Source organism: Papio anubis, chromosome 9 (genome assembly GCF_008728515.1).
Source record: "Papio anubis isolate 15944 chromosome 9, Panubis1.0, whole genome shotgun sequence".
NCBI classification, from domain to species: domain Eukaryota; kingdom Metazoa; phylum Chordata; class Mammalia; order Primates; family Cercopithecidae; genus Papio; species Papio anubis.
The window spans coordinates 42,852,790-42,867,107 of record NC_044984.1 but is presented as its reverse complement, the minus strand read 5'-3'; the positions used below and the strand labels follow the sequence as shown (position 1 = coordinate 42,867,107).

At 41.9% G+C, this 14,318-nt stretch overlaps 2 protein-coding genes across 16 annotated transcripts in view; one reads left to right on the top strand and one right to left on the bottom strand.

The window, feature by feature from the left end:
* The window catches only part of PFKM (phosphofructokinase, muscle), a 48,274-nt gene extending 37,433 nt beyond the window's left edge, over positions 1–10,841 (bottom strand). Inside the window, exons 1-3 of one of the 6 annotated variants that reach the window (XM_003906277.3) lie at positions 10,330–10,589; positions 9,010–9,100; positions 8,246–8,368 (exon numbers count right to left, since the gene is read on the bottom strand). In XM_003906277.3, coding sequence (XP_003906326.1) covers positions 8,246–8,368; positions 9,010–9,091 — 205 coding nt within the window. In that variant the 5' untranslated portion in view covers positions 9,092–9,100; positions 10,330–10,589. Of the gene's footprint in view, positions 1–8,245; positions 8,369–9,009; positions 9,101–9,935; positions 10,085–10,155; positions 10,590–10,656 lie in introns of those variants that run through there. The other 5 variants (XM_009180616.2, XM_009180614.2, XM_009180617.3 and 2 more) reach the window with 5 other exon arrangements.
* Positions 10,159–14,318, top strand: part of SENP1 (SUMO specific peptidase 1) — a 69,143-nt gene continuing 64,983 nt past the window's right edge. Inside the window, exon 1 of one of the 10 annotated variants that reach the window (XM_009180625.2) lies at positions 10,159–10,439. Coding sequence is in view for 3 of the 10 variants with exons in the window: in XM_009180621.2 (XP_009178885.1) it covers positions 11,014–11,065 (52 nt within the window). In the remaining 7 variants the exon portion in view is untranslated. Of the gene's footprint in view, positions 10,440–10,605; positions 11,066–14,318 lie in introns of those variants that run through there. The other 9 variants (XM_009180630.4, XM_031650441.1, XM_003906279.3 and 6 more) reach the window with 9 other exon arrangements.

Below are 14,318 nucleotides of genomic sequence, written 5' to 3'. Positions count from 1 at the left end.
CCCAAATGTCCATCAGTGACAGACTGGATTAAGAAAATGCGGCACATATACACCATGGAATACTATGCAGCCATAAAAAAGGATGAGTTCATGTCCTTTGTAGGGACATGGATGCAACTGGAAACCATCATTCTCAGCAAACTATGGCAAAAACAGAAAACCAAATGCCGCATGTTCTCACTTGGACTCTGGAAGGGGAACATCACACACCAGGGCCTATTATAGGGAGGGCGGGGGAGGGATGGCATTGGGAGTTATACCTGATGTAAATGATGAGTTGATGGGTGCAGCACACCAACATGGCACAAGTATACATATCTAACAAACCTGCACGTTGTACACATGTACCGTAGAACTTAAAGTATAATAAAAATACACACACACACACACACACACACAAAATTAAAAAAAAAAAAAGAAAGAAATCATCATCTCAAAGGACACCTAGGCAACATTCAGGTAAGTTAGGGGTTGGGGTCCTAGAGAAGGAGAATTTTCTCAGAAGCACTTACGTCTTGCCTATGGTCACCTCAAGGCAATCCACAAACTGAAGATGTTGTTGAGTTAAACTAGTAAAAACCAACACAAAATAGAGTAGCTGATGGAAGAAACACTTCGTATTAAGAAATGGCTGTAAATTTCTCCCTGACAAGAATCTTGAGAAACTCCTATTTGTTATTAATTCATTCATACATTTAACAAATACTTATTGAGGACTCATGTGCCAGCCACTGTGCCAGCTACTAAGCTATATAATAAGCTCCCAGGGAATTTATAATCTAGAGGGATTATCAAATGTCCGTAGGAAGTTTACATGTCATTGGACGTGGAATATAATTGAAAAAAAATCAATAACCCCATTAACATTAATAATGTATCATATTTTAATGACATGAATATATTAAAGCAGAAGGATTAAAAATAAGTGGTACCTGGATAGTGGGAATTTGTCAGTGTTTACTCAGTACTGTTTACGGGAAAGATACCAGTGGATATGTTTTCCAGCATTAGAGATGAATGATATGATGAAACAGGAATAGTTCCTTAAAAATGGATTTTCTTTCCTTTAATCCTAAACTCCAAGACCATGCATTTCCCTTTTTTCCTAATATTCTATCCATCAAACAACTTTTAAATTTCAAATATAGCTTCCCAAGAACTTTAACAAATTGGACTCAACACTTTAGCTAGCTATTGTTGACTTGCCTTATTAATAAAAATTGGATTCATAATTCTATGGTGGATAGATGTTGGAAGAAAATGTCTGAGATCTAAGCAGTTCTAGAAAATATGGTATCTGTCCAATTGACATTCCAAGGGGTGGGAGTGAGGCTGAGAAGCATACATTAGGACAGAGTGTTGGTGCATGAAGCCTACAGATGAACACAGTGCGGTGACTAAGGAAGAGTGGGCTGAGGAAGAGCTCTAAGCATTATCACACAAGCTAGGGTGACTACGGAAAGTGTTGGGAGTAAAGTGCACAGCTCAGCAATGTTAGAGGACCATGGACAACAAGAGCAAAGAAGCAAATTACATAGTCAAATAAGAGATGGCACCAACAAACTCTTGAGGCAAACAAACTAAGCCAGTAGCTAGATTTTCACTCATTCCAAGATTATTTTCATTGCTATTATGGTATAAGGGGGCTGGAAAATAACACCTTGGACCCTTTCTCCAGAGTAGAAAGCTGAAATGTCCTGGGTTTGTGCTGGAAAACAACCTGGGGCCCTCCGATAGGCCTCTCAAGAGGGCTTATGTCTATTCCAATGATTAAACTATAGGAATTTGCCATGATACTGCTGGAAATCTAGAACTTTGTCTAGAATACACCCAGCTTTCTTCAGCTGCTGAGGCTGGTAGCTACAATTCAGAATTTAGGGTAGCTGGACCTGGGAGGAAGCGAAAGAAAAAAAAAAAAAAGGATTGAATGCTTAAGAGGGAGGTCAGTTGGAGCCAGAAGACCATGAGATTAAAGCCCATCATTCCCTCTACCTTCAATTATCTGCTGGTGGTTTTCCTATTTTCAGCATTTGAGATAAAGCTGATGTGGACAGAGGAGAGCCAAATGATAATCTCGTATGAGGATCAGCATAAAGAATATGCCTTTCAGCAATTGCTTTATGCTGATCCTCAGTGCAAAGGAAGACATTAAGAAGGTCCTCAAGCTTCTTAGAGCTCTCCAAGTATCAGCCAGCCATTGACGTGCTAGTGAAGTCCAGGCACATAGTAGGGTCAAAAATTATAATTATTATGAAAGAAGGAATTCTGGGGGAGATAAGTATGAGATGTTTAAAGAAAATTCTCAGCTGGGTGCGGTGGCTCACGCCTGTAATCCCAGCACTTTAGGAGACCGAGGTGGGCAGATCATGAGGTCAAGAAATTGAGACCATCCTGGCTAATACGGTGAAACCCGTCTCTACTAAAAATACAAAAAATTAGCCGGGTGTAGTGGCACGCACCTGTAGTCCCAGCTACCCAGGAGGCTGAGGCAGGAGAATTGCTTGAGTCCCAGAGGCAGAGGTTGCAGTGAGCTGAGACGGTGCCACTGCACACTCCAGTCTGGGTGACAGAGCAAGACTCCCTCTCAAAAAAAAAAAAAAAAAAAAAAAGAAAGAAAGAAACGAAAAGAAAAGAAAAGAAAAAGAAAGAAAGCAAGAAAAAGAAAATTCTCCAGCAGCTAGTTAGGTAGTACCCTTGAGTAGAGCTGCAGTGGTATTCTAAAATACCTAATACATATGCTCTGTCTGGCCATTAACCCTGTATGTCATGGGTAGGTAAATGAAGACATGTAGAGCTTTGGGCAATGCCTTCCAAACCAGGATAAAACCAAACATTACTGCCAGGCAGTTGAGTAGTTCATGTAGATAGAAGATCTCTTTGACAATGATTACCAGGGGCTGACACGGGGTGGGGGGCAGTAAGAGGATGCTGTATGCCATATACATAAATGCATTCACCACCATGAGGATAGTATCATGGCTATTAAATGAGTACAGATCTATATTAAGACCACTGTGATGAAAAAATGAAGAAGATGCTGCTACTGATGGTGTACCAGGACATTTGGGAATGAGAAGTAGGTATGGCAGTCACGCAGGTGTGACTCTAACCCAAGAGAAAAGCAAACAGCATATATCAGGTTTCATGTATCCATTCAACAAATACTGTAAACCTAGTACATGTTAGGCACTGTTCTAGGATCAAGGGGATCCCGAATTGGAAAAACAAAATGAAACAAAACAAATACCTCTGTCTTCATGGAACTTACATGCTAGTGAGCAAAGCATATAATAAACAAATTAGTCAAGTGGTGATAAATGCTATGAGGAAAAATAAAGCAGGGCAGAGAAGGAGAGTGACATGCATGCTATTTAAGTAGGGTGAACTAGAAAAACCTCGCTGAGGAGATGATATTTAAAAAGAGGTCTAAATAAACAAGGGAGAAAACCATGCTAAGTACGATATAGGGGAACTGCTTTCAAATAGAGACAATAGCAAAGGCAGAGATCTGAGACAGGGAAAAGTTAAGAACCACTAAGATTCCTTTGGACTGGAATCAGAATTACATACGGGCAATAATGATTCTGCAGGTTGATGTTGTGAAACACTTGCAGCAATTAGGTATGGGTCTCTCTCTGGGTTGAAACAATTATATATCTGGCCCTCTCACCACTACACAACCCATGGAGCTTATCTAGTCATTACCTGATGAATATACTGCTTGTTATCTGCTTTTCCCCACTAGAATGTGGCTCCATGATGAGAGACCCTGGGCACAGGCATGAAACCATTGTCTGGAGAGTCATCTTTAGCTCTAGCTGGGATAGGATGATTCCTGGAGACAAAGCAGACTCCACAAGTCACTAATATTGAGGTTCCTGACACAGGGCAATTGTCTGGCTATTCCACCTCACCTAGCAGGGACAGGCTGAGTTTCTTCAGGTACCCTAGTTGGTTTAAGACAATGGTTCTCAGTTGACACTAGTGGAATCAGTATCATCTGGGAACTGGTTAGAAATGCACATTATTGGGACCTACTTGGGATCTACTGAATCACAAACTCTGGGGGTGGTACACAGCAATGTGTTTTAACAAGCTATCAGGGTGAGTCTGACACAAGTCAAAGTTTGATAACAATTGTTCTAAGCTGTGGAGGTCCAAGAACACCATCACTTGAAGAATGAATCTGTCAGCCTCAAAGGTCTGGATGGCTCTTGTGGGGTCACTTACACCAACTACAATCAACTTATTGAGAGAGACAGTTCAGGGAAGAGGTCACAGGAGACAAGATGATTCCCATTATAAACTAAAGCTACCACTTTCAAGATTTGATTATGGCAGAGGTAAACAAACTTCAGCAGAGGAATGTAGCCTCAATCTTGAGCCAGATAAACTTTTTCTTTCCTTAAAAAAGTAAGCTTTTGGGGATATCAGAGCAGAGAAGACAAATAATTATTGTATAACACAATCCTGGGATTCTTCCTCTTCAGATCTGCTAACCCCTAATCAAACACAATGTGGAAGCCTTAGCTGTTTAGCAAGTACATAGTCCATGGAATATACCTCTAGGCCCGTATATACACGTCCCTGGATAACTGAGAGGTAGTTTAACATGGAACCACCCAGAGAAGGGCGGTCCAAGTGTATATATACAAAATGATGGAAGATGAAAGAAATGTTCCATAGATCTATTGATATCCTTGCATACTTGACTAAAAGAAGAGCATTCCTAAGGTGGTATTTCCCACTCAATGACTTTCCCAATTCAGTTGGCAATGTAAGAGCCCTGAAAATTTTAGCTCCAGGAGAAGACTCAAGTTCTGTGGAACTGATTCTGGAAGTCTGGGGTCAGGAGGTCAATGACGAATGGTGACTATGTTGAGATTAAGGCAATCTTGATAGAGGCAGAACTCCCATTGATTTTCCTTCAGCAAGGGTCCAGCTTCTTGGATTGCTACAACATAGCATATATAGAGAGAATCTTGCCTCTGATGCAGAAAGCAAATACACCTGCTTGAAGGGAACTTGGATCATGGACAGCAATTGTAATCTCTACATTTCAGTTGCACTCACAACGTCGGGGTAACTGCATCCTTGTCTGCATAATTCACCTAGGTGTGAGTGTACAGAATACCCAGGTACAGAGAATCAGAAGGGCAGCAGGGGGCATGGGCAATGCTGATGATAGATGGCCTAGATGAAGTGAAGAATATGATAGTAAGGTCTTATCTTTCAGGGAGAAGCTGTGACACAAGAAGCAAATGGGTGAAGCACCACTCCTTTGGAATGCTTCCCCATTTTCAGGTCACTAAAAGTAGTCTTGAGAGTCACTAGTTACCTAGGCAGGTTGCCCATCATCGAAGTCTTTATATACAGGAGAGGCTTTATGTCTAGTCGGCAGCTGGATCTGCTGGATCGGAGCCTGTACCACAAAGGTGCCTGCTACCCCTGAGCTTTTGTCCTGGAGGTAGTTGTCCCACACTCTTACCTATCTTACCTATCTTGAAATGCTAACTACCTTTCTTTACAAAGCCTAGGGGTCAGGACATAGGGGTAAAGGGTACAGCCTAGGTGACTCACACCCTTGCTACGCCCCAGTGCAGGATCAAGTGGCTTTCTTATGTCAGGAGCTGATCCTCTATGGGCCACACACACACACAGCCTGCCTCATTATAGTACAGGCAGAGCTGCTTATACTGATAGGCAAGATGTTGGAAAAAACAACAGCTGCTTCCCTGCCAGGTATGAGACAAGAAAGAAATATATTCCATTTTTCTTAAGGACTAGAGCACAGAATCTCCATGTACAACTGCACTTAGAACAAGGAGCAGAACACCCTGGAGGGAGGAGTCCCTGTGAATTTCTTGGGCTGGCAGAAGCAGAAAGACATCAGGCCAGGGTTTTTTTATGTTTGGGTACCAGTAGCTCTGTGCTCATCTCTGCTGTTTGATGACATGAGTTCCTCACCATTTCACTGGTGCCCTAGAGTGATGCATTGCCTAGAGGTAAGAAGTGGAGCAAGGCAGTGGCATTCATCTCATCAGAGCAGATAACTACCCTTGTACCTCTCCAATTCATCCCCCACCCAGGAGCCAGAAACATGTTTTAAAAGGCAACATGATCCTATCATTCTTCAGTGATTTCCCAGAGCTCAGAAGTGTCAACAAGACCTAGAAGGCACTGCACAGTCTGGCTCTTACACCATCTGTACAGTTCACTCTCCCGCTATTCCTCCCATCATCAGGTCGCATTGGCCCATTCTACTCTTTCCCATTTCACAGTCTATTGTCCCCTTTTCTGGAAAGCTCTTCTCTCTTTACCTAGCTAATGCATACTCATCCCTCAGGCCTTCCTGAGAAACATTTTTCTGACTTCTCAGGCCATATTACATCCCCTGTTTTATCCTCTGATTACATGGTATTATTTTCTTTCATTGCACTAGCACCATTCTAGTTATATAACCATGTGTGTGATTGTGTAATTACTGTCTTAGTCCCATAAGACTATAAACTTCATGAGAGCAGACAACGTACCTGTTTACTACTTTATTCCCAGTGCCAAGTACAGTACCTGACATAGTATGTGCTCAACAAATTCTCTTGGAAGGAAGTCAAAGAAGGAGGAAGAGTAGGAGGGAGGAAGGAAGGGAAGAGGAAAGGATGAGGAAGGAAGCAGGGAGGCAGGCAGAAGAGTAGGAATGGAGACCTTATTGGTGCTGGGAAAATACTGGATTTCCTTTCTCCAGTAGGAAAGCTGAAAGGGTTAAGAGTGGCCACTTACCTGAGCGGCACAGACCCCAGGGTTTAAAGGCAGAAGTTGAACATCAGAATTTTGTCCATGAGACAATGCTGAGTTCAAACCACAGAAGCAGGTCGAAATGAGTCATCAGAGCAAAGGGAGTCTGAGGTGAGTATTAGGTACATCAGGGAAAAGGAGAATCAAAAAAGCAGGAAAGATGAGGGCAAATAAGAAATAATCTGTACAAAGTCAATAAACAATAGGAAAAAGCTATCAGCTGGGTTTATTTCTTGCTGCTTTCTATGCAGGGGCAAAGGAAGTCTGATTAAAGGGATGTAGACCACAAACAGTTGCAAAAGGAAGAAAAGAAAAAAAGAAAAGAAAAAAGGAAAGAAAAGAAAAAGGAAGGAAGGAAGGAAGGGAGGAAGGAAGGAAAAGAAAAGCTGGCTCTGAGCAGTCAGCTGGTTCTTCCCTTCTCTATATATCTATGACTTCTTATTTTGAACCAATTCAACATTTTGAACCAAAGTTATTAAGTTCTTAACTTACACATTGTTCCATATTATCTCCCCTCTTTAATCATAAGATCGTAGGAAACAGGGAAAGTGTCTAGTTCATTTTCTCATTTCCTAGAGAGTCTAGTCCAATGATTTCAAATGTGAGTGCTCAAAAATATGGCTAAATACTGATATATATTTCATAAGTGCTAGGAGTTGTTACTTTAATGAAATTATTAACTTTCCGAGGAAAACCTTTTAGTCCTGAGTTCCTTCTGAAAATATAAGAGAGTTGAGCTAAATAATCGCTAAGGTATTTCCAAACTGTAAGGTACTGGGGCAATGGCAAGGATATGTCTTATACATGTGTTTTATAATCTATCATTTCTAGTATATTATTGGGCAAATAGTGGGAACTTGATAAAGATTTGCAGTGAATTGACTCCAATATAGATGTAATTAAGTTGAGACGAAACATACAGATGTGTTTCTGAAGCTTCGTATAAATTGCTTGTGAATTGAACATTATTTAAAACATACATGAGAAATCTACTGTTAAACGGTTTCCTAAGATGAAAATTTTTTACAATATTTGGAATCATTTTGTAAAATAGTAACTCTTTTAGTCGATTTTTTTAAGTTTCACATATTTATATATCAAGGATGCTGACAATAGGATAAACCAGATTAGTAGTTTACAGTTATGAGCCAACTGATTTAATATTGACCAAATTAAGTTATTCTTCATAGAGAGAAATGTCCATTTCCCTACAGTTTCCCAGATGATCCATCCCCCACTCTCTCCCTTTTTCCTTTCCCTCCCCATCCCTCTTTCTCTTTCTCTCTCTCTCTCTCTCTGTTTCACACACACACAGACTTTCCCCCTTGGGTCTTAACTTGTATTTCAGCTTTACTTCAGTAGCTTTACCCTGATTTATAACACTATGCATACAACTTTCACTTTCCCATATTCCTTTGCACATTTCTTGCTGTTTACCCACATGCCTCACCAGTTTTGAAAACAGGTATGCTTCTCACGGTGTCTGGATCATCCAAAGTATCTAGACTCTTCAAGGTGTCTGTCTTTGTTGGTGGCTTTGGTATGAGCATGCTGGAAGTAGAAGCTTCCCCAGCTGAGAAACAATAGCTTTAGGTCACCCTCAAGGTGGGATTCAGGGAAGGGAGTGTTTCTTACTCCCTTTCATTTTTCCTATGACTCTGAGCTGTTCAGGGGTTTCTTTCCAAAAATCCAGTGAAAAATTAGAGAAGCGATGACTGTTCTCAACAACTCTCTTACCTCAAAAAGATTCCATTTCCTTGACATACATGGGGGAAAAGCAGAACATATAACTAGATACTTTGAGGTGGGGTGGATGAGAAGGCCATTTTTCCTTAAGGCTTGATTTACTTGATAGTTTTGGAGTGTCAGTTATAATGACAATAAAGATTCCCACAGATGAGCCCAGACTGGTCAAAGTAATTCACATAACAACACAGGAATCAATGAACAACTCATGGGGTAAATTTTGTTCCCCTGTCAACTCTCAAGTCCTCCTTATCTGCCTGGTGACTATCACAACAAACCAGGTCAAAAATCTTACCTGGAAAATACATGACTCAGTGATCAATATTTTATCAAAGTGAGAATGTGATAAACTAGTCAGTTGACCCCTAAAATCCGTATTTATACTAGAAAGCTTCACATCCTGTATTGAGACTTCTTGTGAGAGAACTCATTCTCTGTCACTGGAGTATGATCAGGAGACAATGGTACCTGTTCTCTGAGGAGTCCTGACTAACTGGCGAGATTGAATCACACACATGAAAAATTTCAGATGAAACTCGTCTTTATGCATGGCTCCCTCCTAGAAATAGAGACAGAGTTTAATCCAAACGAACAGAGCTCTGGAATAAGATGTCAATTACTGACATAGACCAGCTATGCTCACTACTACTAGGCCTTAGGACTTGACAATATAAAAGTATCAGCATATGAGGCAACACAAATAATCTACTTTGATGTATTTGACAGGGCAGGATCCCCTGAACTCAGTAAGCTTCTGAGAGTATCAGAAAGGCTGGGGGCCTCCACAAACTACCCTTCTTCAAGTCTGAGCTCAGACTGCGCCTGCGGCTGTGATCTGAGTGTAAAGGACCTACTAAGGGGGCATTTCTCTAAGACTTCTACAGGGCCTGGGTCCAGAGGCCTGCCAAGCTGAAGTGCTTGACAAACAGCCTGGATGAACAAACATATTTCTTCCCATTATTTTATTTTAAAAAGTATGTCAGATTCCAGGTTAATCAATGTGTCCCAGGAACAACAAAGCCCTTCAGAGGTCAGAGGTGATTCCTGGGTCCTTCTCTATCTCTACCCAGAAAAGCAGATCTCTAGTGGGCTCCCAAAAGCTTTCCTCACAGCTCTGCCTGTCTTTCAAATTCCTCCAGAGTTCTCGAAGTTTCTACATCTTGCCAGCGTCTAGCCTAATCCATCCTCAAGATGCTTTCTTCTTCTTTTTTTTTTTTTTTTTGTTTGCTGAATGGTCAATCAAGCATGAGGTGGTGCAGAGTATAGGACTGCAAGTTAAGAAACTTGTTTCCTAGTCTTAGATGGGCCGTGCACTTAAAACCCTTGGGAAATCCCTTCACTTCTCTGATCCTGGTAACACTAAAATATCTCCAATAACCTCTACGAGCACTAACGTTCTGTGATTCTCAATAAAACATGAGATAGCCTGAGATCGATTTAGATCTCAGGTCCCCATCTGTCGGGGGAAGCCACAGGTTTCCGCAGATTTAGGGCCACAGCGAAAAGCTGCCATGGAAACTGGAACCCAAGCAAAACTCGCCGTGCGGAACCAGAAGGCGGCGAGTAAGGGAGCTGAGGGAACACAGAAAAGCATAGGACGAAGGGCACACTAACAGTATTCCGAGTACGAGAAAGCGAAAACGCCCAGACTGAAAAAGGTACTGAGAAATTATAACAAGTCTTAAACGCTCCCTTGGCTTCTCGGGCCTCGCCACACCGCGCAGGCGTCCCACTGGTTCTTAACTCTGTTCTTTGACCTCCTGCCCCAGCCCCCTCCTCTGCAGCCACCTAGCGGCTCTTCCGGTGCTGTGAAGGCGGTTCCGGTTCGCGGCGGTTCCCGGGTTTTGCGTTCCGCGCCCGGCCGGAAACCCCTTCGCATGGCAGCCGGTTCCGGTTCGGTGAGTGGCGGCGGGAAGCTGGGGGAGGGGTGAGGATGGAGGGAGCCTGGTCCAGGAGACTGTGTCGGACCCGGTGCGCCGGCCCGGGCTGGACTGGGCGGAAGCGGGGAGCACGGTGGGGCCGGCGCCTTTTCCTCTGCCCCGCCCCCTGGGACCACCTCCCCTCCCCCCTGCTGTCCGGTGGCCGCGCTGTGGCCGCCGGTGGCCGTTAGGCTACCTGAGGCCGTTCCTTCTGGTCTCTCTCTCCTGGGCCGCGGAGAGGCCGTCTCCCTGCCGTTACAGCAGGCCCCATCCCAGCGCCCAGCGGTACTTGGGAAAAGGCCGGTTGCGATTCCGGGGCTTTCCCGCCAGAGCAGGGTCTTCTCTAGGGAGAGCTGTTTTCAACGGGAAGCTTGGCTTTCTGTGGTACCGGCTTCATCTCCCGCCTTCCTTGAGACCCCAGTGATATTTCTCGACTGCTTCTGCGTCTCACGTAAACATTTCTACAACTCTCTTACTCTGTGGTATCTCCCTGAGATGTGATATCGCTAGTGCCACCACCAGAAAGAAACGTCTGGACCCTCCTGCTCAGGTTATGAAAATCCCCTTAACTACCACAATTTGCTTACCTGGCTCATCGCCTCCTGGTAATTCCCTTGAACCGTCTCTTTCTTGGTGTACCCTAACGTGATCTCTGGATCGTTTCTCTTTCCTTGAGCTTGGTGATTTCTGTTTATCGGTGCCTGTGCAGTATTTCCACTATCTGGTTGGCAATAACTTGCTCCTTTATCACTTTCAAGTCAGCCTTGTTAAAGTCATTTTACTTCATATTTGGTACACTTAGTATATTTGGAGTGGTGGTGATTCTTGTAATATTCATATAAAGCCTTTTATCTACTACCAACTGTTTGACTGACGGTCTTTGTTATAACTGGTTATTCTGGATGGATTAGATCACATCATCTCCTAAATCTTTATTCTTCATAAAAATAATTTGTGTTAAGGACTCATGTTGAAATACAGATTACCCTGACTTTGAAATTACAGTTACAATGCAACTTATAAGCATCTCTTTAAGCATGATCCCTTAACTTACTTCCAGTTTACATCTCCCCCCGCCCAACCACCCTTTATTTTTCCTCTCTAGTCCCTTTTAGGAAGACTTTTTCATTTTTAACTGACTTCAATTAATTATCCCAACTGCAAAGATGGTCTTCATATCACTCATCTAATGAGTTGTCTAGAGGGAGTGGATGGATACAAAAACAGGTTCTACTACTTCTGCCTAAGGGAATGCAGTTTTTGACTATTGCTTTGGAACTCTGTCCTTTTCTTCCCAACTTCTACATCTTCTATCAGTTGTACCATCTCTACTGTCTTGCTGTACCTGTTTATGGATCTGGCTTTCCCTACTAGACAGTGAGCTGCCCAGTGGCAGGGACCCTTTCTTAATGCACATAGTTGGTGCCCGGTAAATGAATGTGTATGAAAGAATTTGAATACTTAGGGTTTACGGCGTTAGAGTATTAAGGTGTTTAAGGTGTTAGAGTCTGATTGGGAGAGATTACATGTAAAAATAGAGGGGAAGAAACCTCAAACACATGACGATATAATACACACTATTGTACACATAATTGTTTTTCAGAACTTGGAAAAGGGCGATTTCACGTGATTGGTTTCACACCCTTCTTATAAATTGTTCTAACCACATCTTGGTCCTGGATAAAGCTAACATTGCGTGTTTCTCTCTCTCTCTCTCTCTTTCTCTCTATGTCTGTATATAGATATATATAGGTGAAATTATATCTATCTATCTATATATTTTGAGATGTAGTCTCGCGCTGTCGCCCAGGCTGGAGGGCAGTGGCGTGATCTCGTATGCCAAGAAAACTTTAAGCAGCCTTCCTTTGTGTGACTTTCATTATTGTGACCAGAAAGAAGGCCTATATAGATATATATAGATCTAAATATATATATATAGAGAGAGAGACATAGAGATACAGATATAGATATAGATATAGTTTTTTTTTTTTTTTTTTTTTTTTAAGACAGAGTCTTGCTCTGTCACCCAGGCTGGAGTGCAATGGCGTGATCTCGGCTCACTGCAACCTCTGCCTCCTCCCAAGCGATTCTCCTGCCTCAGCCTCCTGAGTAGCTGGGATTATAGGCACCTGCCACCACACCTGGCTAATTTTTGTATTTTTGGTAGAGACAGGGTTTCAATATGTTGGCCAGGCCCATCTCGAACTGCTGAACTCATGATCTGCCCTCCTCGGCCTCCCAAAGTGTTGGGATTACAGACGTGAGCCACCACGCCCGGCCTCAATATATATTTTCTAGTGACTTCCTTACAGCACTAAACATTGTCTTTTATAATCCCCTCTTTGCGTATGTGTAAGGTTATAAATGTTTCACCACAGTTGTGAAGACTGTGATCTTTTTTGTTCTTTCAGATTTCCCATTACCTTGTGTTCCGCTACTAACCTGACTTCATCTGAATATTTGTAATGGTTTATGTTCTTTCAGTAAATTACATGACCAGTGTATACTAGGAAATGAATTATTAGAATCATTTCTTAAAAAAGAAAACATTTTTACAGTTGCATGAATTTGGTGGCATCAAGGTTCCAGATCCAGCATTTTCATGGAGAATCTTGGGGTGAAATATTCCTTCTCCCAATGTAACTGCAAGTGGCTAAAAGAATGTACCGTAAGCACACTGAAGAAGCTGGATATATTTGTATTAAAATATAAATGTGAGGTTTTAATTATTTAAAATTATAAATCAGTGTGGATTCCCCAGGGTTAGTGAGGGATTACTTTTAAATTGCCAGTGTGTATGAATCTTTGAGGTTGTGTTAAAGGATTTGAAGTTGTATGATGTTTGAAATGTGCCTTTGCCCTGGAGTCAGGATACATGGATTCTTGTCCTTTTTTTGCCCTATCTGTGTGATTTCAGGCAAGTCATTTAACCTCTCTGGATATGATCGGTAAAATTCTTTGAATTTCTAGCTTCCTTTTCTCTTCACATCTATCTCAACAAAATGCAAGGAAATTAACGTGGGATTATTCTTTTGGGCACCAAGCTTTTAAGTTGGCATTCTTCTTAATAATAATTTTAAAAAGGCTAGTAATGACAATTATGAAGCAACTTTAAAATGTCAAAAAAGTGTTGCTAATGTATTGGTTGATAAGATTTTTTCCCCCTTAACCTGGAACCAAAGGGAGTCTACTCTATTAAAGAAGAAAGAAGGGGAAAAAATAACCTGAAGAATTTTTAGATAAAGAAGTCTTTTAAGTTGAGCATTTGGAAATACATTTGAAGCCTAAATCTAAGGCTTAAATTCTTTAGGGATCCTTCCTGGCAATACTGGGTAATCAGATAATTACTCTGCTTAGTCTATAGCTCTGCCAAGAAAACTTTTTTTTTTTTTTTTTGAGACGGAGTCTCGCTGTGTCGCCCAGGCTGGAGGGCAGTGGCGTGATCGCATATGCCAAGAAAACTTTAAGTAGCCTTCCTTTGTGTGACTTTCATTATTGTGACCACAAAGAATGCCTATTATCATCATACAGCCTCATACATTGAAGCCCTAGTATTGCTATGTGGTTGATGAAGTGCTTAATATTTTTAAAAATATGGTTATAAGTTTATAAATATATATAGGTGTGACTATTACCATCCCTAGTAGCCTCCTCCTCTTGGAAATCTGCCAAGACCGTATGTGCCGAGGATATGTTTATTAACCTAGTTCCAAGCAGTTTGGTTGGTTTTTTTTTGTTTTGTTTTTTTTTTTTGAGACAGAGCCTTGCTCTGTTGCAGTGGCGTGATCTTGGCTTACTGCAACCTCTGCTTGCTGGGTTCAAGCAATTCTCCTGTCTCAGCCTCCCGAGTAGCTGGGA